Source organism: Schistosoma haematobium, chromosome 3 (assembly GCF_000699445.3).
Source record: "Schistosoma haematobium chromosome 3, whole genome shotgun sequence".
NCBI lineage: Eukaryota > Metazoa > Platyhelminthes > Trematoda > Strigeidida > Schistosomatidae > Schistosoma > Schistosoma haematobium.
In genome coordinates this window covers 33,819,650-33,846,762 of record NC_067198.1, presented here as the reverse complement: position 1 = coordinate 33,846,762, position 27,113 = coordinate 33,819,650, and the positions used below count along the sequence as shown (strand labels likewise).

Sequence of the window (27,113 nt, the reverse complement as noted above, 5' to 3'; positions counted from 1 at the left end):
CTGTTGGCTGGACTGAGGTAGATTTTTTAGTAGGATGGGAGAAAAACGATCGTGATGTGATTCAACATTTATAGACTTATCATTGCTCAGAGGAGTATTGGTGTCATCATTAATACCAAAAGGAACAGCAAAAATCAAGGCATCTATAAGGTCGTTGCTGCGATAGGCTGAGAAATTTGAACTAACTCAGAGTATTGCCTGCAACTGCATCTTTTCTGGACACAAATTCGTTCCTCAGAAGGCTCTTAAATTCAACGAGTGAAATCCGTCAACTAGGCCTAATAAACTCGAATGTCAATACTAAAGATATTGAGAAAACTAATAAACCAAAGAAACTCTACATGTACCATAGTAAGCTGATCAACTCATAAGACTAGCTAACCAGAAGCTACGACATGTGCTGCATCTCTTGAAACGTTTAACGATAATCCAACGACGAGAATGAGAAATCTTCACAGAGGAAATACATAAACTCAGAACTCCTTGCTACCAAGAACCTGATTGACCAAGGAAGGTTTCTTCACAGTCTTCAAGCAAAAGCCAACTTACAATGCCAGAAGAGATAAATCGTAATATAACATGACCCAAGATTGAACCCTAGAATGTTATATGACACCTGTAACAATTATTCTGTATATTATAAAAACACGTCAGGTATTTATAGTTTAAAAAATATTTTGCCAGTAACACCTTTATCATCGAAACACTCCAACCCAGTCAGACCAGAGGTCAGAAATATAGGAGTTCGAAGATATATTTGAAAGGCTGTCGTTATTTCGGGGAAGGTTTGGTCTAATCTGGCTAATAGTTGGAAGGGATGCATAGTTCAGCGTACTCACCCGTGATGTGGTGCGGATGAGTTACCGAGCGTCACGAGGTAGGTGAGTCTGACAAAACGAACGCAGTCAGCAGACAATGCGGACGACTTTCAGAACGCTTGATTTCAGTGATTTAGTTACCGCTAACTCCTAACTGTACTAACCGCAAATATAAGATCGTATTTTACATATGTCTTTGTCAAGAGTGTATCTAATACAAATCACCCTAATTTGCATTGTGATTTCAGGAAGCTCTTTTCTGTTTATTTATTTTACAAAATCCAGTAGATTTGTAGTTTTGGTTTGTAGATGACAGCCAACACATTAAAACTATCCTCGTGTATGTAGGAAATATATAATATTTATACAAATGTAAAGCTAACATTCGTTATGCTTTGCGATATACCTTACACTGTATGATCTAACAAAGTTGGTTTCACATAATATTTGTTTGTTCAAGTTCTGTGCAGTCATCCCACTCGATAAAGGGGATTTGGCGGCAATCTGCCAGTCGTACTGTTGCCCAAGATAATAAAGTTCATACTATTGTGTGAACCCAAGAAATACAAAATCAGTTAGGGCTTTTGATGAGGTTTGTAGCTCCTAGTTTCAAATGTATGGATTGGGATGTTAAGTAACACTAATAACCAATGTATTCAGAACGGATTTTCTTGCTCTCAGCCAACCTAAGTAACTAGGTTATTTTAGGCATTCCTGTATTAGTTATTCACTAGTCAGTGCTGGTTTGTTGTGCTGTAGTCGTGTTTTTTGAATATTCACGAGTGATTTGTGTGTTAATTTCAGCATTGTTAGCAACCAATCAATGACCACTATTGATTACGAGGAAGGGGAAGTTGAAGATTTAAGTGGCTCAGACCATGAGGATTCCGGCCACGAGTACACAGATTATGGTCCACCAAAGTATTTTGACTCATTTTGTATATTACCTTAGCAGAGTTAGTCTTCGTAAGTCGTCAAAGCGCAAACGCCACACCCAGCGTAATGATGGTAGGTCCAGGTGTTCTCGTCGAGAATCAACTGTCTTGTTGGGTGTACGAGCTATTGATCTCCCACACGTGGATGGGCGGGTCACAAACAATAGGCGCTCCAAAGAGCGAAGTAAGCTGCCACTACTTGAATTCCTGTCTGAAGATGAAGATGATACTTACCTAACGAACCACGAGAAACTCGTAAGTTCTGTTACCTCTGACATGATGCATGCGAAAGGACAAGACGAAGTCATCTGAGGGAAGTCGTAAGAGGAAAAAGCGGAAGAAAGATGGTCCTCATAGATCTGCATCTCAATCTAGATGTAAGTATTATATGGATGGTCGTTGTAGCAAGGTTTGTTCTTTTGTGTAAGTTTCACCTATGAGCAGGGGAGTTCTTGCCCATTTCTTCATGATTTTACACCAGCAAAGAAAAATGAGCTGTGCAAATTTTATGCTGTTGGTATGTGTTCCAAAGAGTCTGCGTGTTCATTTTTACATGGTGAATTTCCGTGCAAGTTTTTCCATCTGACGAATGATTGTCACCATGGTAGTGACTGCAAGTTTTCACACGCTCCTCTCACAGAATTCACACGCGCGTTATTAGACAAAATATCCTCAAAGGTTAGCTTAACATTTATTGTCAACCAACTTTCATCAGCATACCGTTGATCGCTGTTCATCTAAACCCGGGCTTGTACGACAACCTGACTCTAAACCCCTTGTGAGTGGCCGTCCAAGAAACGATGATCATGGTGACGTTGATTACAGATTTGACCAGAATCCCCCACAAATGTGAGTTAATAAGGCATGCTACCAATCGATTTCTTGTTTGTTGTCGCTTTTCATATGACAAATTCTTATTGGTGCCTAATATTTTGATGTAACTCCTGTCTGTTCTTATATCCGACATTAGCAAGACTAAGCTTTTGATATATAAAGTTAGGTTCCATATCATATTATTTGAAACATTTAAAACTTGTGTTCCTTTCGTTATTAAATGAACCTTTCGGATAGCTATATTTAGGGCATCGTAAATCTAAAACCTTTTTAAATAATACGTAAATATTTTAACCATTTTTGTTTATTTAACTGATAACGGTCACTCGCAATGGATTTTATAGTTCAATATATACTTATTTATTGCTCAGTATCATGGGATGGAAAACATAATTTTCTTTGTTAGACCACCACTTATTGAAACTGTGAAGTAGCTGCGCCAGTGGTTCTCGTTTTTTTTTCTACTGCTGGAATTTAATGAAGAAACATGAGAATGAGTTATTTCGAGAGAGAAAATGTTTATCTGTTACTGATTCCTTGTTGTATTAAGTTAGTGAGCTATGGTATCTGTCTTGTTTTCTCTCTAAAATCTTCACGTTAAACAATTTGAACTTTTCTGTTTATCGAAAGAAAAAAAAATAAGATGAAAGTAACCATATGATCCTAGCATGATTTCTGGAAACCAACAAATAGACTGGTAGGTTGTTGTTAACTTCTGTATCACTGAACCACTACAATTCTACTGATTTGAAAATGTACCCTCATAATTCCATTACTATTCAAGGCTACATAAAGGATTCGCTCGTTTCGACCTTATTTTATTGCTTTAAGACTAGCTCAAGTACATTTCCAAATCGCTGCTTCATATCCAAAAACTCAGGTTCTGTTAGTTGGTCCAACATTTTAATATCACGATTTATAGCTTTTCCACAACCTGTTCCGGTCACTATTCTTTGTAGTATGTATAATGCACAACTACTTCAGCCAATGAATGAGGTTCCATCTTTCTGATTCCCAACTAGCCAAACTGTACATTGGCGGTTTTGGTTGACAAGTAAATGTTGATCCTCAGTAATGTCATCTACACTACGTTACTTGTAGGTTTGTTTTGGCCGACATTTTTAGTGTCTAATCAGGCTAATGAATAAACTTTGAAGTAGCAGGAAAAGGATTACTAATCTTTCCTAACCACCGCTCATATGAAGAGTTATTAAGGGATCTTGGTGGCTAAATACATTTCGGCAGGAATACAAAAAACCTGTTCGTCACTCATTAACCTACATCAATTATTATCACAAGCAAGTATCCATAGTCCTAATATATGGATTTATTTAGTCCATAGTTGTGTCTTGCTTTGGAGCGAAGAAATAAATGGCGTCATAAGGTTACAGATATTCAGTTATAAATACTACAACACCCACTTCTGTACAAAAAAGCTATATAAGTGATTTGTTGAGCATTGGTCTATTTAATCAGATTTTAGGCACACTGTGTAGAGTCATAAACTACTGCACGGTTGCCCAAGACGGTAGATATAGTGGGATGCGGCCCTATAACCTACCAAGTAGCTTGACCTGTAAGTCACCGTTACACAAAAGGTTAGGCGACTGTGGTAAGCTTATGATAACTCATGTTTGGAACATGTATCAGACATCGAATCTCTGTCTTCGATGGGTAGCACTTTTTAAGGTGAGATGAGGTTAAAGTAGGTAAAGATGACGTCAGTTCATTAGGCCACTGACAGTAAACCTGTTGTGTTCGGAGATGCTTTACATGGTGAGCCGGTGGGTTAGTAGTCTACCAACCTAAATGGCGTCGTTAGGAAGTGGCATCCATGGTATAAACGGATCTACTTCCCATTCTTATTTTTCAAAGTCCCAGCTTTGTATCCGTGTTTAGTAACATCAATCTATGTTGGTTTGATGTAACGAAATATACTTATATTAGCAGTTAATTACTCAAATTGGTAGCCCCAGTAGTCAACTTAATGTTGTGTACCTAGTACGGACTAATGAGACTAAGCTATTGCTTAAACCGAATTAGGTAAAATGAAATTAAAATCTATGAACAACTGTTTGAAATATAAACAACCGCACCACCGGACATTTTTCATTACCATTCCACACCAATTATATACATTGATGGTAACGTTCAAGGTGCTACGTTCTCACGTAAAACAGTTGGTCCTATAGGGATACAGTGTAAAGTGCTAAGATGTGTTTATTTGCCATCACATCTCAAGCTTCGCTTTTGTACTGTGGTTGTATTTTAGGTAAACGAATTTATCTAAATTATTCATAGAGTAGCATCTATCAGTACATTGGACCACTCTTGCACATATAAGGTCATGCTATTTCGGACTTACGGTATTTCTGCAATAAAGTTGTCAAACATCGACCTACTGATTCTCTGATTGTCAGTTAGGAGTGACACTAGTAAAAATATACTGCCAACCTATCTTGCCACTCCCCTGTGGTATACTGCTACTAATTGCTGGCTGTCCCATATTAGCTTTGGTCTCACAAAATACTTTATTTCTTTGTGGGGCGCCTTCCACATCAAAATTGGTGGCGTCGTGGTAGTAGATATGGGAGCAAATCATAATCATTAGATGTGACGTATATTCTTTCTTATTTAGTTTTCTCTTCACTCTATTTATGAATTCATCTTTAAGTACAAGCAGGTAGATTTTCTGGGAAACCATCCAGTTTTGGGACAAGACATAGACCGAAGGATGGTGGGAGGTTAGACACAAGTTTCCTTGATGAACTAAAACATATTTACAAATTCGGAGATACATGTTCTATTTCCAGAATCTTCACATAATATTGTCGGCGCATTAGGCACTTATAAACAAATCTTGAAAAACCTTGACGCCAGTAGTTTCATTGTGGGTTGCTATCTGTCTAAACCACACTTCTCAGTAATTTGGATCCGTACATATCTTCAGTTTTGAATGATGTGCACCCACTTAAAGTAGGGAAATTAGTGTTGCAACTAATCACCATCCGCCAATTTTAAACCGTATAGCCTGGTCTTCGTGAATTCGCCATTCACTACTAAACACTATTGTTAAAACGGTTCATCATCACATGTTACAAGCTCTACATCGACTGTATTAGCACTGCATTCTTTCATTGTATGTAAGGAATATCTCGTATACCCTTGATTTTACGACGAAATTATCACCGCGGTCAACATAATCTATACGCGTTGAAATTTATTTAAGGCAATAATTCCTTATAATTCATTAAAACAGAGCATTTTTTTCATCATTTTGTGGAGCCTTAACAATTAAAAAATTAAGAGCGAGTATCTCAAAACTTTGATGCTAAAGTAAATAGTAAAACCAACCACATTTTTGACGCAATAATGTTCCTCACCGTTTGGCTACTTATTATCTTATAAATTCATTTGCAACGTTCATCTTTTTAAGGAATATATCATCTGGTAAAGAACTTGCTACTCCTGGTTTCAGCCCTCAACGTATGCCAGTTTTCACGCCGAATCTGTTTGCTCCTGTCCGCACTCCTAGTCCTCGTCACTTCCGCCCAGAAAACGACACTTTACGCGCTAGGGGGATGCGTCCGTTCAACATGGTTCCTGGTGAGCAGATGCCTCAGAATGTGTATCCCAAAAATGACCGATGCTTCCCTCCACCGACGCCTTACGGCCCTGTACCATTTCAGTCTCAGCACGTCATGCCTAATGCAACATGTCCACCCACAGTTAACGGATTTCGCCCCCCGTCACTGCTTGATACACCCCTTAGATGTCCACCTTCAAGAACAATGCCTCCGCGAATGCGGATGATGGATCCTGGAAGTATGAGGTTTCCTAGGTTTAGGCCTAGATGTGAGACATTTTATGGGGTTGGAGTAAGGCCCCCTCCACCTATTCGACCGACTTTCGATGCAGTACATGAAGAAGCCATAGTTAGTTCGGAACTCGACATGATGGCAGCTCTTCTTGCTTCAAGTAAAACGACGAATGACGACTGTAAAAACGGTTCAACTGTCCCTCCTTCGTCACCTACATGTGTAGGTGAACATAGCCTGCAACTCGAGAGTGCGAGTCCCCCGCAAGTGAGTTATTTAATCCAGCATATTTAGTGATTGATTTGATTTCATGTATCTGCACCTAGTATTATGTTGCATTACAAAGCAGATAGGATACTTAGAAGCATATCAGAAAACTGCCATTTGAGGTGTCCCTGGTAATAAATATTCAGAAATCAACACCTGGGACTTATATTGAATTTGATCTACTATGATTCACATTGGTCCCGCCATAAAACCTCTTGCGAAATTAGTACTACATACTTTGAACTTGTAGCTAATAATAATTTGTCAGTGATGTGAGTGGTTTCCTTGTTCAATAGGTGTTGACTTACATTTCACTAAATTAATTTTTATGATGGGTTTTTTTTCTTCCCCTATAATTTTAGCCTTCGGAAACCGAGACAGAAGCAATCCCTCCTAATATCTTGGTTGAAGATGGATCCACACTTGAGTTTAATACGACTACTCAGATAGGTGTCCTTCCATCCCAGGGCCCAGCACCTTGGCGCCTCATTCCGTTGGACATGACTGTCAAAATTCCTTATCCGTTAATGCAGCTCCCTGTAGATGAATTGCCATATCGTTTTGAAGATCCAAGGTTGCGTGGCCAAGTGACAACATTCAGACTTCAACCTCCATCAAAACCTTCGAGTAGTAGTGACTTAGAAAATTCAAGGTGCAATGATGAACCAGAAGCACTAAATCACAACGAAACCAATGCCATTGGAACCAACGATGATAATCCAGGTGGTTTAACACAAAGACGACCCATCAAACTACAGTTGCATGAAATGGCTAACACCTTTGCTAATACTTCATCCGATCATTTACATGTATCTAGTCGGCAAGGTGATCGTTCTTATCTTGATGACCCGCGATTCCGAAGGCGAAGGATTATGGTTCCAACACCAACCTCCCAGTCAGCTTCGAACGTTCTCAATCAAGGTAACACAAACAGTACACCACAAACTACACAAGAATGCTCAAACTAATTTATTTAAGATCTCTACCAAGCACTATCGTGCATGTAAATGAGTCCCAGCTTTATTTATTCCAATAATTTATTAAAATCGTCAACATGTACATAAATAAACCAACGTTTGAACAGATCAACTTCGAACAAGTTTCAGCCGACATGTTTGTCCATATTTTATTCGTCTAAACTTCGAAACTTCCATATTGACTATTCCATTTCAGATACTGTTCCAGATCACTGGACGAATTACTTGCTCTAACTTGTCTGAAAGCAGCATGAAAGTCAGTTAATTCGACTGGTCTAACCTTAAAAAAGGAAAGATAAAATTGTCTGAATATTTAAGGTGGCAATGTCAAAATGTTTGTTGTATCACCATATAACTAATACTAATAGGTTTAAGATGGAACGAGAAGTGTCAGAAACAGATTTAGAGAGGATAGTAATTTTTACTGATAAACAGAGGTTATTTTAAGAACCAGATATTGTGACTTTAAGCGTTTCACTTACTTCGTCGCATGCTATATGTTGTATTGCTTCTATTGTCAGAGAGCGTATAGGTCCCATTGCAGCTTCTCGACAGAGATTTGCCATGTCTGCTCCGGAATAACCTTTTATGTTTGGAAAACACGATTAGTCATTTGTGTTACCATCAAACAGTCTTGCAAAGGATCATCATATTGGATAAAATAGAGATGAACCTTATTAATAGTAAGTCAATCGACATTAAGTTGTAACATATAAATAAGCAGCACTTACCATCAGCACGATGGGCAATGTCCCAAAAGTCGTCCTCTTTTAGCGTGTGATGATTTTGTCGCAGTAATCTTTGTACTATTTCCTTTCGCGCACTCCTAGTAGGTAATGGGATATACAATCGCTTGACAAACCGCCGTCGGGCGGCCTCGTCAAGTTCCTGAGGTCTGTCGAATTCAGTAAAAAATATAAGCGGATACTGTTTTAGAAGCGTCACCATTAAACAGTCAAATATATTTGGTCCGTAGAGTTGGAAGTTTACAACTTGTTACATATACTTTCTGGGAATGTGTTTAGCAGCTTTATTAGTCCAAGGAAACAAATAACATCACATAATTGTCATCAACATAGTTACGTACATATGCAACATTTACGAACAGTGGTACGTAACGACAGAGTAATTATTTTCTATTTACGTCCTTTGATTTAAAGTGATTGGTAGTGGTTTATTTTATAAATGCAACTGTTGTGCTTTTTTGGTATGAGCAACGGGTGCATGAAATTTAATGAAGCTAAATTTGGTTAGGATACTTAATGGTCATTAAGGTTGTGAACATCCCATAAACACTTAGGCATATTACTGTAAACAATATATATATATATATGTACCTGTTTGTGGCTCCAATGAAAAGTATGCGTTCATCGTCATTTGTTGTTATTCCGTCCTAAAACAAAAATCGTGCGTCTGAGATGCGCTAATGTGATTGAGTAGCTTAGAGAAATACCGAGTTAGTGAACTCACTAGCTGTACTAAGAACTCGGTTTTGATCCGTCTGCTTGACTCATGTTCTGTTTCAGAGCGTTGGGTAAGTAGAGAATCAACTTCATCAATAAAAATGACAGATGGTTGATGAATCCGAGCAATTGAGAACAATGCACGCACTAATTTCTCACCTTCACCAACCTAAAAACAATACGATAATAGTTTTTCAAGTTTGGTAAGTTGGGAAAAAGTAGTATAATAGTCTCTTTGTGAAAAGCACGTTTTTACTAAAGCAATAAAAGTAGCAATTATAAGGTAGAGAATGATTTGCTTACCCATTTTGAAGTAAGAGATGAAGCGCTGATGCTGAAAAATGTCGAGTTACTTTGTGATGCAATACATTTACCTAAACTCGAAAAGAAATTTTTGTACTTAACTCCAACGTAAGTTGTGTCAACGTTTATTTATGTGTGATGACACTCATAGTTTACGCTTGCCTTCTTTAAAGTTGACTATCTCAGTAAAAACACTAATTATGCATAAATTTTGGCACTAAATCTTTGTCAGGTAATAAGACCATCCAACTTAGATGGCCTTTCTCATCATGGAGTAGTAAAGTGGATTAAGCAAGCACTCACTGTGAGTGTCATATCATAATAATTGAGTACAATACAAAAGTGTACTTTAATTTTTCATAACCTAAGACGTACGTGTTCAAAGCAAACTTACCGATCAAAGTTTTTCCCGTCCCAGGAGGGCCAAAAAGAAGCAAGCCCTTTGGAGGTCCACGAAGCCCAACGAAAAGGTCGCTAAAGTTGAGAAAGGCGGTACAGGACGGTTGATAATATACAAGAAACAAGACATTCTTAAATTTTAGCAAAGTTAGGAAAAGTATCCACAAGTTTATATATATACCATTAGACGATGTTTATTGCTAGGGTGTGAAAATTGTGTCCTATCATACCCAGGTTGCTTGAATCACAAGTGTGTTACCAACTTAAAGTAGATTTTCACTTCGAATCAAAGACTCACGTCGCGAAATAAAAAAAAAGCCACAAAGTTTTAGAATGTTTCCAGTAAACACTAGTCACATAAAATGCAGTATTTCCTAGAACTTGTGGAAACGATTGCAGGAATATACTGTCCATAACCGGTTTAATTCATTAAGTAGATTATTTTTTTGTCGGACAGTTTCCCGTTAGTAATTTGCCTCATTATTATCCACTACTTTACTACAGTTGTCGAATTTCAATATCGGTAACAAAATAAATTCACTTATTTATATAAGATTTGTGTGATAACAGCGTTCGTAAACGTAAACAGTAGATTACGAAAATTAGTGCTGGTTACAAAAGTGACTACATTTCCCAATCAGAAAAAGGATAAATAATTCATTAGACGGAGGAAGAAATGTCACGAATGGTTAGCCTAAGACTTAAACATATAACATTATCCATTATTCATCAAAAAGTGTTATTATCTGTAATGGTCAACAGGTTTTCTAGTATTTGAAAATACAGAGGTAACAGAAAACCTTGTTGCAGTACGAAAAGGCTTCTTGAGAATTTTCTGAACGAGCGACCATGTGATAGCGCTGCAGAGACAGTGCGACCAACTGACTTCATATAGCACGTGGTGTCGGATATAACAGAGCCTTTCTAATTATCTTATCTTTTCCTGAAGCGAAATTGTATGATACAAAATGGTCAACTCTGTTGTTGAAACCTCTGTTTGGTTGGGAGGTATAGTCATATTGAGAACTACCATTATATCAATGTCATTTAACGTGAAGTCTGTTAAAGACCGGACGAAGTAATGTCTATACTGATATATTCCCATTTTTCAGATAATTAAATCATTATATTTCATGAATTTTGTTCAGTTACTATGTAGGTTGACCGTTGTTCCGATATACTTCATAATTTTATCAATGGACAATGAACTCCTGTTATACTAAACAGCTTTTTATGTCTAGAAGACGAGTGTCGTTTTACAGTAAAGTTTTCCCTTATTTCATTTGTCCATACATATAATCTAAAATCCTTATTTTTCCCTTAACACCAAAACTTTTAACTAAATGTATAGTATATTATTATTTGACTACTAGGATAGACTGGACATTTTTCAAAGTGTGTATAAACTTAGTTTACTGATATTTGCATTTCAGTGGTTGTTAAGCTATTAAAACAAAGATGAAACATTTATCGTAAACACTGAGTAATCATACAAATGACGTCAATATTGTAACGTGCCCACAAAAAGAGTGATTCTCATACAACTTTTGTGCTGAAATATCCAGCTGATTAGTTTCCCTATCGATTAGAAAATTATCTAAATCATACATTATGCCACTTATACTTCTACCGATGACGAGTTATGGTGGTAGCGAACATGGCTAGTAAAACTTTTGTAAAGCGAATGTCCGGCGCTTTAACCAGGTTGATGGACACGGAGAGTCCACCTAGTGGAGTTGGAAAACCCTAATTCTGAACCCATGGTGCATTTGGCTCCAGTCCCCTGAGGGAACAAATGGCATATGAACCAATCGTTGGTCACCAGCTACCATGGGACTGAATCTCCTTACGATACTCCACTGCCTTGTGGATCAGACCTTTAGGTCGTAGGCTCCGGGTGTGGCTTCCTAAGAAAATCACCTGCTTTGGTTTTGGCACCCAGGTAGTATCACAGCCCTCAAACAAATCAAATGAGATTTGTGTGGCGCATATGTATTTGGTGCCCCCTTGTACCAATATCTATGTGTTCAAATAAATAAAATTTGTAAACTGCCACTAAGTTTGATAGAATCCTATGGATTCACCCAAACGAATATGGCTTATGTATGAGACGACTGGATCTTCTAAGTTCTTTACGTAATCCTGGCATATTCAGGTGATAAAAGACAATGTATTTGGGTTTCAAGTGAAAGATGTATAGGTATATATCATGACTCACGGTCTAAGCATTGGAAGTATTACAATTTCCTGCAGTGTTTTCTTAGAAAATTCAAGTCCAGCAATATCATCCCATGTAATTGAACTCTTGGAATCCATTATCTATAATGACATAAAATAGGAATTGCAACATCACAAATTTGACATGAAATCTCGAAAATAAAACTCCGAATCAAGTATTTTGTGTGTGCATATTGATGATAAGTTCGATCACGGAGCTTGTGTTTATTCCATGAACAATTTAAAATTTTAATTATGATATGATTCGGATAAATATAATCTGGGATTAAATCAAATAATGAGACCTGACTACTTAAATTACATAAATAATGCCAGTGTGGCATTATAATCATACCATAAAGCACGTATTAATACACGATATTGTTCACATTGTTAAAAACAATAGATATGACAGACAGTATTAAGATATGTGTATTTTCTATGGTACTTTCCGTAAAAAAATAAGTAACAGTAGGTAGGTGGGAGACAAAATTGATTCTTCCGTAGTGCATCGTAAACAAGTATATGTACCGAATATAATCTTAAACAAGTTTGTGTACAGATGATCATATTACGCTTAATATATGAAAAGAAACTGAGCGCTACGTGGTCATAGAACTTGAGTACGACAAGTCAGTAAAAAAGTCTTCTTGAGTTCATAATAGTTTCATTGGTAGCAGAACACAAGACAAGATTGAAATAGATAATCTCTGAGGTTAAATTTACCTAAAACACTAAAGTGGTCTATTTAATTTATAAATAAGTCCCCAAGCTGCTGCTTTAAAAGTTATTAAATTTCGACCATCTGACCTAAATAGCGTCTGTGTTGATATGGTGTGGATAACGCAGTGACTTACATGTTTATTGGTTCTCTATAACTAGAATGAATGTTTCATACTTATTTCGTCAATTAGGAATCTGAAATCAGTTCGTGATTTTTTAACCAACTATCATCTAGCTGTACACTGAATGAAGTTGTTAAACAGCCAATCATCACACAATCTAGCAACTTCACTTTTTCAGCCATTCCGAACATCAGTCAAACGGTAAAGAATTAGATAACACAATGATAAGTGATTATTTAGATTGTTAAAAGACGTTGAATTAAGAGATAAATAATCTCTGTAATATGTTCATTTAAGTGTACCACAAAAAGCAGAAGCATGATCAACGTACATGTTGGTTTTTATCTAATGATGTTCAATATAGAAGCCATTGTATAGCAATCAACACTTTTATTACACTCAAAGTAAAACTCAATAGGTGGGTAGTTAAGGATAAGTTAACACTTTTGTAGGCTTATATCACTATCAAAGTTCTAATATAGAATTTTGCATTTGATTAGACAAAACATATTACGTCTATAGCTAAGATGAAATAGGCGAATATTTAAGAGGGAAATACAGATCTAGACCGCAAGAGGCATCATCATAAGGAATGGGTTTCTATGGAAACCCTGGACAAGATTCAAGAAAGGAAGAACAAGAAGGCAGAAATAAACAACAAGTGAACAAGAACAGAGAAAGTCAGGGAACAAGCTGAATACACTGAAGCCAACAAGCAGAAATATGTGGAGGACCTCGCAACGACAGCGTGAAAAGTTGAAAGAGAAGGAAATATGAAAGAAATATATGACACAACGAAAAAACTGGCAGGGAAATGTAGTAAACCAGAGTGACCGCTCAAGGACAAAGGAGGTAAGTCAATCACCGAGATTCGAGAACAGAGAAACAGATGGGTAGAATACTTCGAGGAATTGTTGAATAGACCAGCTCTATTGAGTCCACTGGACATCGAGGCAACACCTACAGCCGTCACTCAACCAACGATAGAAATCAACAGGACCTGACGACATATCGACCGGGGTCAAACGTAGAAATAAATGCCAAAACTTGGGAGGAAGAGCAAGTGCCGACAGACTGGGAAGAAGGATATCTCATCAAGATACCAAAGAAAGGAGATCTGAGCAAACATGAGAACTACGGAGGCATCACACTACTGTTAGTACCAGGAAAGTTTTTCAACAGAGTATTGCTGAACCGGATGAAAGATTCAGTAGACGTCCAGTTTCGGGAGACATAGACTGCATTCCGCAAGGACCAATCGTGCATAGAAAAAATCACGAAACTACAGATCATTGTTGAGCAATCAACTGAATGGAATTCGTCACTATACATCGACCTCCTTGACTATGAGAAAGCGTTTGACAGTGGTTAGAAAGGCCTCATGGAACCTTGTCCGACACTACTGTGTACCCTAGAAGATCGTCAACATCATAAGAAATTCATACGACGGACCACACTGCGAATTCATGCATGGAGAACAGCTGACAAACGCATTCCGAGTGAAGACCAGACTCAGACAAGACTGCTTACTCTCTCCTTTTCTCTTCCGGTGGTTGACCGGATTATGAAGACCTCCACATCTGAGGAGAAGCACGGAATACGATAGACAGATTGCATGCAGCTAGATAATTTGCACTTCGCTGATGACCTAGTCTTTCTATTTCATACATATCAACAAATGCGAGTCAAGACAAACAGTGTAGCAAGAGACTCTTCAGCAATAGGCCTCAACATACACAAGGCAAAAAACAACATCCTCAAATACAACACGGAGAACACCAGTCAAATCAATCAAACTTGATGGACAAGCTCTAGAAGAGGTGGAAACTTCGTGTACATGGACAGCATAATCGATAAACAAGAGGAATCTGATTCAGATGTATAGGCAAGGATTGGGAAAGCGAACACAGCATTCCTACAGTGGAAGAACATATGGAACTCAAAACAACTGTCTGCAAGACAACATCAAAGTCAGACTGTTCAATATGAACGTCGAAACAGTCCTGCTGTTCTGTATGGAGCTGTAACTTCGACAAGTACTACAACAGTCATCCAAAATGTACAAGCATTTATAAACAATTGTCTATGCAAAATACTCAACGTTCGTTGGCCGAAAACCATCAGCAGCAATCTACTGAGGGAAAGAACAAACCAGTTTCCAACTGTAGAGGAAAATACGTTGGAAGTGTATATGCCATATATTGAGGAAATCACCAAACTGAATCACGAGGCAAACGGTAACTTGGAATCGTGAGGGGAAAAGGAAAAGAGGAAGACCAGAAAACACATTGAGCCGGGAACCGGAAGCAGACATCAAAAGAATGAATAGTAACTTGAATGGATTCTCCGGGACAGAGTTCGATGGAGAATGTTGGTGGGCGGCCTCTGATCCCCTATGAGGGGTAACAAGCGTAATTAATGGTATAATTCAAAGGTTAAAAATGGACAGCTCAGCATGAAATGTTTATCGAACTTTTTGGATTGAGAATTCGGCATAACTGACAGTCGAAATAGTAAGAACATAGCGAGGAAGTGATGAGCAACAATTGAACTAACAAAATATTTAGCACAATATCCTACGAGTGTAAAACGCAAAAGCATCTCTTTTCAAGTAAGAAATTCATAAGTAAGAGCTAGGCTCATGCATAACCGTTATTTAGGTGAGTAAAGCCGGCGAAACTACAATAAATCATAATCAAAGTAGAGCCTAAGACAAATGTGCGTTAGCCCAAGTTACTTTATCACTTCAATACGACGAGATGAAATTAACAAAGGAAATTCTAAAACATTTACGATGACAGCCAATCAATCATAATGAAAACAATTGTATGAAGAAAAGGAATGAATATGAAGTATAAGAGTTAAGAAATAATATTGAAGCTCAAAACTTAAAAAAGTGGAAACACAATTAAGACAAGATCGCAGACATTTGTATCGTTATAGCTGTCGTAGTTAATAGTCATCTTACTGTGCTAACACGCTAATATTTCTTGTTTCGGTTTTTTATTTTATTATACGGCTTTTTTCGCCAATAATGTTAGATATGAGCAACTGCAGATGCCTAAAAAAACATATTGCGCTCTCTAGTTGTGTAATGAAATACAAATGTGTCTTGTGTTTAATGAACGGATTGACATTCTGATCAATCAAAGTAAACATGATAAATTTAAATATTCCAACCTGCATAAACCTTTGAGTTTGTAATGTAAAAAGCATGACACGTCTAAACAAAATCTCCGATTTGTTAATCGACCGCTGCAACACAGAACCATACATAAATGTGTATTGACGCTAAATGATCCACACAGTTTACTTATCACCAGCACACTTAACACAAAATCAGAGTTGTTTAATGATTTACTTCTAAGTTTATTGGATACATAGTAGAGCATACGAGATGGATTCGCTTTGTTGCATTGTTATTTGTTTTTGTCTCACAACAAAGCAATACTGGTCCAATGCATATACTAATTATATATATATATATATATATATATATATATATATATAAACAACCTACATAGAAAAAGATGAATAATGGGACCATACCTCACTCATAATCATATCTACAATCTTTTGGTCAAATTGTTTCAGTCGTTCATCACATACAGATGCCTCTGATTTGTTTTCTGCAATGTAGCTTGATGTTGGTTTTGATGTAGAATCTGAATCTTTTTCAAATGGTGGGACGAAGTTACCGCGAACACCTCGACTACAATATGAAATATATTACTGATTTATTATCATAAGCAAACGTCGACAAATCTAATAATAAACAATTATGATTTACCTATGTCATTCTTTGCTAGCCCATACCTATGGATGCTTCCCAGATGTGATAGAGAAGTGAACTCGACGAACGATCTACACATCTAGCTCCACAGAAGCAGGTGAACTGGTGTATGCATATTGAATTGGTCAGTTATGACAACTTATCGTTTGATAGCATCTATCAGTATAGCTTGGAACAGGACAGTACAGATCAATTATGTAACATTTTGAAATATGTAGTAGATACAAATTATTCAGCTTCAGACTTTGACACTATTTATAAAATTCAGCCAAAGATGACAACCTATTTTATATTAGATAAACGTCAGTAATACATAATCACATTTTACTTTAATGATAAATTAACTAAATTTATTTCTTCGACTGATTACGGTGTAATGGATAAGTCAGCTTTGCAATTAGTATTTGTGTAAAACATAAAAAAATAAATCATGTGGATCCGGTAAGCAACAAATGTTAAGCTTCCAATAGATATTTATTCAGTCATAAGCAAACATAGAACCTACCACATATGTGCATTGGTTCAAGTTGCCATGTCATATCAGGAAAGCGAGATGCAACTATTAAGAAAAATAAGAGTAGAACAGGTAGTAGTAAAAAATATAGGTCATAGACATGATCCAAGAAGAAACCATTAGGATAAAAAGTATGAGATAATTTTAAAACTCAAGATCTAAGAGGGAATAAAGAGCGAATAGCTTTGCGTCATATCACTTAACATCTACGACTAGCAGTTACAAAACGAAGAGTGGATAACTATAATAGATATGGGATTAATCCTGTTTCACAGTTATACAGAATGTACTTTTGTTGTGAGGTGATGAGAAAATCCCGGATAGAAAAATATTTACTCGAAAATGTACATAACGTTAGATATTCGAACTTACCGACTTCCTAAAGATCGTTTAGAGGAGCCATACATTAAAGATGTTCTATTATTATTTTCATTTTGTTTCGATTTTAGATTTTGTTCCAGCTTGAATAATAATAATAAGTTACAATAATGCAAAGTAAAAAATATCTCTTGGAAACAATTTATTTGTTCCTATAAACTTGGTTAGTTTAACGAGGTGACAAACCCAAAAGGTAGGCATTCATGGCATTTCGCAACTAAATATATCAAAGAAATAGGTTATGGAACTAATTTTAAAACATCTTTAGAATCCAGCTTTGTAGAAGCTCAAACCACAGGAAATATAAGGTCCTCAAATATTTTCCAAATTAATCCGTTTTCATCCTCATTTTAATGTGGTAATTCTTAATTCAATTTCCATGTCAGAATTATTGTGAGAACTTGTTGTTCCTAGTGTGTAATATATTCTTAATTTCACTCAAACAAATTTTGTAGGCGCATTTCGAATACTTTAAGTGGAACATTATTTTGTAAAACTGGTATTAATTGACAGCTAGATTGAAAATGGAACCTTAAGTAGTTGTATGTAAGGTGTAACAAGTCACTATGGGCTATGAAGTGCTCGGTTTGCTGAATTTGAGTCAGTTTGAAAAGAGTCTAAACATACAGAGCAACGTTTATACTGACTGTTGAAGTGAATCGCATAGTCTTCCTTCATTTGATTTGCAGGATGATGTGAACCACTGGTATAAGATCCGAATCGCTGTCTTGGAAATGATTAAAATATAGTAAACTAACCTATTCAGTGTCTCGTCTATTAACATTTTTATTATTTATTTAAATATCGTACGATTTCATTGGATATTTACCTCTATGAGCTAGTTATATATCTGGGCACCTGAGTAAATGCAGTTCTATGGGAAGTTCAACTTTAATACACCTTTTTTCACAAGTCTAATTAATAGTTTATCTTTATTTTATTACCACAATTCTGTTGCAAACATTTATAATGATGACAACAAAAGTAAATTGTAATTTCTTACAACAATATATAAAATATGTACAAAAGTTAATGCATCACCAACGAAGATATACTTATGTGATAAAGGATGATTCCCATTGAAAATCGACACCGTACACAAGAATGTATTTACGGGATAAAAATGATTCAGTTAGTCAGTTGCAATGTCGAACCTGGTACGCATGTACATCAGTTCAAGTTGCCACACTCCACCAACAAAGAGAAATGAAATTGTCTGGTCAAATCTCAGATAACAACGACTCACTAATTAAAAATTAATTTCATAGTTTACATTACGGACTGACTTTATTTAGACAGCCATGAAAAACCAGGAAACATTGGATAGTTATTTTGTCAATGGCACTGGGGGATGGTTGTATAATATGACAAATAAATTGAAGTCAGACATTTGAACGATTGGATGCCAACTAAGTTACATAAAGCTTAAGCGCTTGCTAAGAGACCTAAGAGTCCTAGGTTTAATCCCAACTGGGGTCGTAGATACTTATTATTGAGGAATGTCACACAGACGAAACAGCTATTTAGTGCTGCCTGGTTTCCTGTGATTGAATCTTCACAAATCCCTTTTAGCGAAAAATAATTACTCACCAAGGATCCTGCTGTTTGAAAAAGGGTTGACTCAGATTCAGTTACTTCGGTGTTATGGTTGGTATTACTGGAATTCTACAGAAAATGATAAATTGACAATCAAATTAAGTCCAATTTACTTTGTAGTAGCTGGTACTTTCTGATTTTTCTAAATGTCTTTTAGGAGAAGAATAATGTTTTTCGAAATCTACTGAAGAACGTTTTTGACCAACAGAAGAAAAATGTACATTTGTGTTTTTAACTGATTCGTAAACCTGTTAGTACCAAAAATGAATTAAAATTATTTCTTGTAGTACGGTAAATTATGAAATATATATATATAATATTATATTAACAGCTATGAATACAACCATATTGTTTACCGTAATAATATATTGATGACAAAGTATATTTGTGTTATTCTTTCTACATGAGTATTACTTCAGAATAATCGTAAAATATTTACAGTAATCAAATAAGAATGGCGTTGTGAGGTTGTGAGAAATGAAGTTGAAATTCAAAGAATCTTCGGATGTAAATGAAACAGCAGATTCATGGGAGCAAGGAGAGAAAGAAACCATATTAATACATAGGACAAAGAATACGACGATAAATGACTTGTTTACGTTGAATTCCTCTTAAGTAAAAGTCAAAAGATAGATATTCGTAAACTAATTATAAGGTTCCAGATAATAGGTCCTTTTAGCTGACAAATTTGAAGTAAATATAAGTCAATACGAAATAGAATTTCAGGAATATTTCACAGCTGAGATGGGTAGTTATCGATAGGAAACTGTGTTTCATCACAATTATATCGTTATTTTTTTTCCAGATGGTCGTAAAGAGATCAAGTTTTTGAGAAATCGCACGAATAAAATACACACTTCAGCTTATCAATTAAGCTAAACTGCTGTAGATCAATTAATGAAGCATGATAAATTAAAAATGAGACTTACTGATTACTAATTTTTAAAACCAGCTGTGTAATTTAAGCAACCAACTAATCCCACTTATTCAGATATATTCTAGATCTATTAGCACCAAATACACATTTAATATGAGTAATAAACTAACTATGTACTAAGACGATGATTTTATATTTAAGTAGTACATTGGCTTAACTAAGTCAGATGCTGCAAAAAAGCCAAACGTAGATGCAAGATACCAAGCGATTGTAGAATCAACTACATGTTCATTATATTCCTGGATTCACTACTTGGATGCCCGAACGATTCAGTCATTATCCATCAGCTGATAATCACATACAAGATGCAACATAAAAGTTGATATAGCTCTGGATCAGGAAGAAGGAAGAGCAGCTGGTCCAGATGGATACGTTCCAGAGGTCTCTAAGGATGGCGGTCCAATTTTAGCGACTACGTTGACTAATATTTTAGCTAAAATCTGGGAGTTGGGCGTAATCCCATCTGACTGGTCACAATCATTGATTGTCCCAATATATAAGAAGGGGTTAAACCATCTTGTGTTGACTATAGAGGGATTAGCTTGACTAAAATAGCATCTAAAATACTAGACTCAATAATTATCGGGAGCATAACAAAGATGCGTGAACTGCAAACACGAGAAAATCAGGCTGGCTTCAAAACTGGTTGTGGCTTCACCGACCACATATTCACCATTCGTCAGGTTCTAAAACACAGATATACTTATCGGCATCCAACAATGATAGTTTTTCTTGACTTGAAAGTAGCATTTGACTCTGTAAACCGAGAGGTTCTATGGCAGTGTGTCACTGAAAGGTGTACCTCAGAAGTACATAAACCTTGTGAAGGCTCTCTACTTGAACACTACCAGTCGAGTCAGAGTTTATGGCGAGCTGTCATCTGATTTCGCAACCTCAAGTGGTGTCCGTCAAGGCTGTTCATTATCTCCATTTTTGTTCAATATCTTCATATATCTACTGCTAGAAACAAAGTTCTTGTTGTCTGAATCTTCAGAAATTGATCTCTTTCCAGGAGGTCCACTTATCGATTTAGAATACGCAGATGATATAGTCCTGTTTAGTGACGACTGATAAAATACAGTCTTTTGGTAGCACTGAGCAACAATACCAGGATGTTTGGGATGCGGTTCTCCCCCTCTAAATGCAAGTTGTTGCTTCAGGACTAGCCTGCATCAACATCTGAACCAAGGTTAGGGAGTAAAGTAGTTGAACGCGTTGACAACCTCACTTATCTTGGAAGTCTGATAAGCCCTAATGGGTTGGTGTCTGACGAAATCTGAGCACGGATTCAGAAAGCTCGCTTGGATTTTTCCAACTTACGTCACTTATGGCGAAGGCGAGATATCTGTTTATCAATAAAAGGACGAGTATACTGCGCGGCAGTTCGTTCTGTTTTAATTTACGGCAGAGAAACATGGCCATTAAGAGTAGAAGACACTCGTAAGCCACTAGTATTTGACCACAAATGCCTTAGAAATATTGCTAGCGTCTGCTGGGATCACCGGGTAAGTAATAGTGAGGTTAGACGCAGGGTATTAGGGAACGATGGTAAGTCAGTTGATGAGGTTGTGAATCTCCTTCGACTGAGATGGTTGGGCCACGTGTTACGTATGCCCGAACATCGATTACCACGACGTGCAATGCTAACCGGCGTTCGGGATGGTTGGAAGAAAGTTAGGGGCGGCCAAACCAAAACGTGGCATTAGTGCTTGAAGTCACTAACTTCTAGTCTGAGCCATGTTGGTAGATGCAGACTACTTGGTTGGGGTCCGCGTGACGATCGTAACCAATGGTTGGAGACTCTTGGTGACATAGCTCAAAACCAATCACAACGGCGTAGGTGTATACACTCTCTGACTTCCCTTAAACTGTGAGACTACACTTGCTTTATACCTTTCTTTATATCAACTGATTCTTTCTTCCTGGACTATATCCATATACACAATCTTTCTTTTATATATTACTACCATTGAAGTAACTGCTTTTGAGAATTCGGTTTTCATCTTGTTGTGAAAATGAGGTGGCAACTTGGCTCGGTGCATATATGTGCCTGGTCCTACGTTGTAGCTGACTGACTGAACTTGATTTTTAGTCGTTGAATAACAATCCTTTGCAAAGACAAAGGTTGTTAAAGAACTTCACAAGCTCAAATATCACAAATCACCATGTCAACCAACTCGCACCCTGTTGAAGGATTGACGAAAACTATGGTGAGAGGACTAACTAGATAGTTTGGGAAAATCTGAGATACGGAGAGCTTTCCATTATATTGAAGTGAAGCGACCGTTTTTCCGATATGTAAAATAGACTTATGCACTTTATGCAACAATCATCACGGTACAAGCCTGTTCTATATTGTTTTGGGGCCTTTGGCATCCATTATGTTAAGAAGACTGAAAAGTTATTCCAACTATTCCAACAGAAACAGGACAATTTTCTCTCAGATATTAGGAACACTGACTATATCTTCACGCTGCGACACCTCTACACTTACTGTAGGCCAATAACATTTTTTCGATATCAAAGCTAACTAGTTTGACAGAACGCTCTGTGATCGTCTATTGAAGAAGAATATGCCTGATAATCTTATTAACATCTTTAAGAATATAAATGAACACAATAATTTTCTTCTCTTATTCTAATCTAACAGTAAGGTTAAACGGGGTTGCTCAATCTCACCACTTTTCTTTAATTTTCCCACTAATAATATTCTGAAAACAGCTCTTAAAGAAGTACGTGATGATGATGATGTGAATCCATTGGATAGAGAAAGACACTTCGAACTCTAATATACAAATGACATTGTTTTACTGTGCGGTGATACACAAGTTATCCAATTACTGTTCGTAAGTGACGTGCGTTGCATGTTGACATCTCAAAGTACTTCTGTAAGCCTGCTCTTGCACGCATCTTTTGTGATTAACTGTTGGGATCAGTGGAAAACCTTGTGTCCGGGTGGTTATATGAATACTGTTAGTTACGTAATAGATGAGATCAATCTATTAGGAGCTCGAGCACCTATGCCCATCTACGTCATTTTTGGTGCCATCTTGATACTAAACTGACTGTAAAGGTACGGTATAAATAAACAGATATGAAGGGGTGTGCAACGGGATTAGAGAGTGGTTGAATGTTGCACAACTCTTCATATGGGCAATTATACTTGTACTAGTAGTCTATTGCCTATATTTTAGATGAGAAATGAATTTGTTACCTGGTTAGAATAACCTTCTTCCTCGAACAGTTCAGTTAACACGCTACAAACTAATAACAGTTAATTCTGAAAAATGAGTAACATACACTTAGTAACATCAAAGTCACTAGGTAATGATTGATTTGGGAAGGGACAGGATTGTTTGACAGTCTATAGTGAACGGTGAGAACAAGCAAAGCTTACAACTCCTTCAAGTGCATTTAAGGCCATGTCGACTGTCATCGCGCTACGCCAGTGGTTGCTCTCTGAAAACGCATATATGAAAAGAACATGACAAACCATTTTTACAGCCTTCAGCGAGCCTGAGTGCTCCCTCAGCGTAATTATTAATCCCTACAAATCAGAAAGCACCATTCATTACCTACCATTCTTCATGTTATCAACCAATTCAGCATATTCACTAAGAAGCAAGTCACCATCAAAAGTATTACGTCTAAGAATGTAAAATCCAGTCATTAAAAAACCTTCCAGGAAGTTGTGAGAAAAGTATTCTCCGTATATATTCAGCTCTATTTTCTTTATTTACTTCAGACATTATTGGAGTAGGACACTGGAAGAATTCAACTGATGACTGTTAATGACACAAAAATTCGTCCAATCCAATAATATTATGATCAAGAAGCAAATTGAAGCATCTGAAAGCAAACAAAAGAATAGCAAAATGGATTTAGTCAACAGCGATTAGGGTATATCGTTCATTATCCCAAACAACACTCGTGATGGTATAAGATTACGCGACTCGCAGCCACTCATCCACAGTATTTAACAACCAACAACCTCAAGAAACTAATAACAAGTAAAACATTGAAACCTCGTCATTGTATCACTACGGTAAATTAGTATAGCCATCATATTTGCTGAGATGTCCCAATAGAAATAATGAAAACTTATGGGATGGTGAAGATTTGTAGCTCAGGTGGATGATTTTGGAGTTTTGTTCTCTGAGCAAGATGGTTTGGTCGTGGAGTTTTCATCGTTCTACTGAACGAAAATAGCTGAGCAAAGTGGAAGAAAAATGGTACACCTAATGATAACGAATACACACTACAGGATCCGCAAATACCAACACGTCATAGAGGACCAAAAAATGAAGTTACAAAGGACACTCACGTCAGAACATTTGGAAATCTTGACAATAGCCATCGAGATATCATGCAAACGACACAGAGAACAAAGAAGAAACACCTTAAAGAAAAAACTAATCAAGATCTTAAAACCACCAATGGAAGAAAACACAAACAACTGCGTGATCAATCTATCAAAACAACCACTAACAAATACAGAAGAACACCTACTCCGAAAGAGATTAAACTACAATACAAGCAACGCCTCAAAACTGGGATTCTTCACAGCACTAGTCATCACTCAAAACTTCCGGAATTAGTGAAGAAACACAACAAGAAATAAGGCAAACTATAGTACCGCTAACTCAACAGGTGAAGGAGAACAACCAACTGACCCCACAAGAACTAAAAGCTTTGAAGGAACTCAGAACTAGAAAGGATATTGTCATAGTTCCAGCGGACAAAGGACGCACCACAGTAATTATGGACAAAGAAGAATACGTCAAAAAGGCCGAGGAATTACTTGAAGATAAGAACACATATAAACTGATGAATATAAATCTCGTCAAAAATTAGACAACCGAATCTCAAAGACCTTAAACAAGCTAGTCAAATCAGGAGAAATAACAAAACAAGTCCAATGGAGAATGAAATCCAATGGACCAGTACAAAACTGGTGATGTCGTTCAGAAGAACGATGAAAACTCCACGACCAAACCATCCAGCTCAGATAACAAAACTCTATCAAAATGAAAACTTATTCATACGTTTCATATCTTCGAATCCCAAGTGACAAAATTGGTGATTACAAAGTAGCACAAGCCTATCATGTGACATACCTATCAATAACTAGGCAATTAGATTGCTGGCAATCTAAAGTCTGATCATTTTTGAAATAGCATTTCAAGTTTGGGTTTAGATGAACAGAATTATAAGATTTATTTTATTTCCCAAGTTACTAACATGTAAGTAATTCAGACCTACTTTGTTTTAGGAGCAGTTGGATCCCTAACGTTGTATATGTTTCTCAGGATTTTTATATTTATTTCTATATGGTTTGTAGATTTTGTAAGACAATTAGCTTCATAAACCAATCTGTTTTGCAAAAATCTAATCCGAAAGTGTGATACTGAGAATTCTCTCCATTTTATGGATATAAATGGGATTAAAAAGGCTATATTCCTCTCTATTCTCTTAGGTTTCATGGGTCTCAACTATTTGACAATATCGAAAAGCCTAAGACCGGTGAGCTCATTGATTGCAATTTCTCTCTCAACAGTTATGTCAGTACTATTACGACTACAAAATGCTTAACTGGACTGACCCTAAACCCAACGATGCACAGTTAGATTTTTAAAAATTGCAATCAGTAATATTTAACATATTTGCCATATTATACAACTATTTTACATTTATGGTTTGAAGAACTTTCGGGAGGTTAAAAGCCAAAATCAGAAACATCAGTTCTGGGGACCGAAACCACTGCGACAACCCACTGAAGCCTGATTACCAAGGAAACTTGTAGCCGCAGAAATCCTACCTCATAAGTTTTTCTCTAACTTAAAATCTACACAATTCTAATGTATCGTTTACATTAAGTATACTTTATGTGGACGATGTTATAGTGATGACTACCGTCCAAGAATTTTCTAAGACGGCTCCCTCAGAATTTATCCAAAACAGACAATTTTCCACAAAATAAGGAGATTAATCTCTTTATTTTGTGGATCCAATATCCATGGATTCATATTTATTGGCCATTGACCACTACGGTTAATTGTTCTGAATGCATCAAAAACTGACATAACTTAAAAAACAAGACGCGAAAAAGTAGTTCCTATTGTTGAGAGACGTGAAGACTAAGAAGAACCCACACACAGTAGCTAACCTGTGCAGCAACCTCAAGGTCACACTGAGCGATTCCAAATAACGAGGCGTTTGACAAGTCTTTCAAATTTCGTTAAACAAAAGGAAGAAGAGCAAAGGACTCGAGGTTCAAGTTAACCTTCCGAATTTCTAAAGGTATTGTTATTTCGGGATTCCAACTGAAAAATCCTCGTTTTAAATCAATTGCCTAACTGGACAGTTATTAATATCTTTAGTTGTAAGGAAAGGTTTATCGAGCTGTATTATTCTTTGTGATTTGTAACACTGTGAACGTCCAATCTCGCTTTGAATGTTTCAACACCACCATAATTAAGGAGGTGAATGAGATGCAAATGGTTACACAGTTCATTTTTGCATATAACTCCGGTATGGGTAATTAGATTACTAACATGACCACAACTCATAAACAATTAGGAAAGAAAGTTAGTGTCCACTCGTCAGCATGGCCGAAGGCAAAATATGCCCATGTAGTACATGCTTGCTGTTATTAAGAATCGACCATCTATCGATGATTTTGTCTTCCAGATTAAACGTTATTTATCTCCACAAATTATCTCGTATAATATTTTATTACTTTATTACTTTAGCTGAGTTTCGTGGCTAGAATGGAGATATTAGTGTTAGAAATTTGTGTTTTAGGTTGGATTGCTCGTTCATTTTTTCCGCCACGTATTCGGCCTGAATTACTTTGGATTTATACCGAGTCAGTCTGTAATGCAGTAGGAATTCAAGGATTAACTCATCAATACTTGTTATTTGATTCTAGTTCTTCTAGGGTTGTGTCGTATCATACACTGAGAGCTTCAAATCCCCATCAGGTTACTATGATCGACTCACTACGTTAGTAGTTTACT

The 27,113-nt window shown here is 36.7% G+C and overlaps 2 protein-coding genes across 6 annotated transcripts; one reads left to right on the top strand and one right to left on the bottom strand.

Moving 5' to 3' along the window:
* Positions 1-1,295: 1,295 nt before the first annotated feature.
* On the top strand, positions 1,296-7,814 carry ZC3H4_1 (Zinc finger CCCH domain-containing protein 4; the record flags this gene model as incomplete). Of its 3 annotated transcripts, XM_051213683.1 has the most annotated exons (8): positions 1,296-1,410; positions 1,623-1,739; positions 1,774-2,008; positions 2,046-2,162; positions 2,198-2,431; positions 2,469-2,602; positions 6,024-6,672; positions 7,035-7,640. In XM_051213683.1, exons 1-8 carry the CDS (start codon positions 1,406-1,408, stop codon positions 7,638-7,640), a joined length of 2,097 nt encoding a protein of 698 aa, XP_051069684.1. In that variant the 5' UTR covers positions 1,296-1,405. The 3 variants fall into 3 exon arrangements, with proteins under 3 accessions (XP_051069684.1, XP_051069683.1, XP_051069682.1); XM_051213685.1 differs by having other exon boundaries at positions 1,296-1,433; positions 1,479-1,739; positions 2,046-2,431; positions 7,035-7,761; XM_051213684.1 differs by having other exon boundaries at positions 1,454-2,602; positions 7,035-7,814.
* On the bottom strand, positions 7,692-26,473 carry FIGNL1_1 (Fidgetin-like protein 1). Of its 3 annotated transcripts, XM_051213681.1 has the most exons (19): positions 26,261-26,473; positions 23,773-23,943; positions 23,674-23,741; positions 23,588-23,641; positions 23,492-23,553; positions 23,395-23,458; positions 23,309-23,358; positions 19,271-19,405; positions 19,152-19,226; positions 17,556-17,644; positions 16,426-16,588; positions 12,033-12,133; positions 9,810-9,889; positions 9,416-9,486; positions 9,120-9,281; positions 8,987-9,042; positions 8,381-8,544; positions 8,132-8,232; positions 7,692-7,929 (listed from the first exon to the last, which is right to left on the bottom strand). In XM_051213681.1, the coding sequence occupies exons 2-19, from the start codon at positions 23,841-23,843 to the stop codon at positions 7,807-7,809; spliced, it is 1,689 nt and encodes a 562-aa protein (XP_051069680.1). In that variant the 5' UTR covers positions 23,844-23,943; positions 26,261-26,473; the 3' UTR covers positions 7,692-7,806. The 3 variants fall into 3 exon arrangements, with proteins under 3 accessions (XP_051069680.1, XP_051069679.1, XP_051069681.1); XM_051213680.1 differs by having other exon boundaries at positions 16,426-17,644; positions 23,492-23,641; XM_051213682.1 differs by having other exon boundaries at positions 23,492-23,641; positions 23,674-23,943; positions 26,261-26,312.
* Positions 26,474-27,113: the final 640 nt, after the last annotated feature.

Coding starts and splice junctions, on each gene's coding strand:
- FIGNL1_1 (XM_051213681.1), bottom strand. CDS start 23,843: ATGTCTGAAGTAAATAAAGAAAATAGAGCTGAATATATACGGAGAATA. Junction 9,487..9,809: donor GACGGGAAAAACTTTGATCG/GTAAGTTTGCTT, acceptor TTTCGAGTTTAG/GTAAATGTATTGCATCACAA. Junction 9,043..9,119: donor CCGAGTTCTTAGTACAGCTA/GTGAGTTCACTA, acceptor TTTTTGTTTTAG/GACGGAATAACAACAAATGA.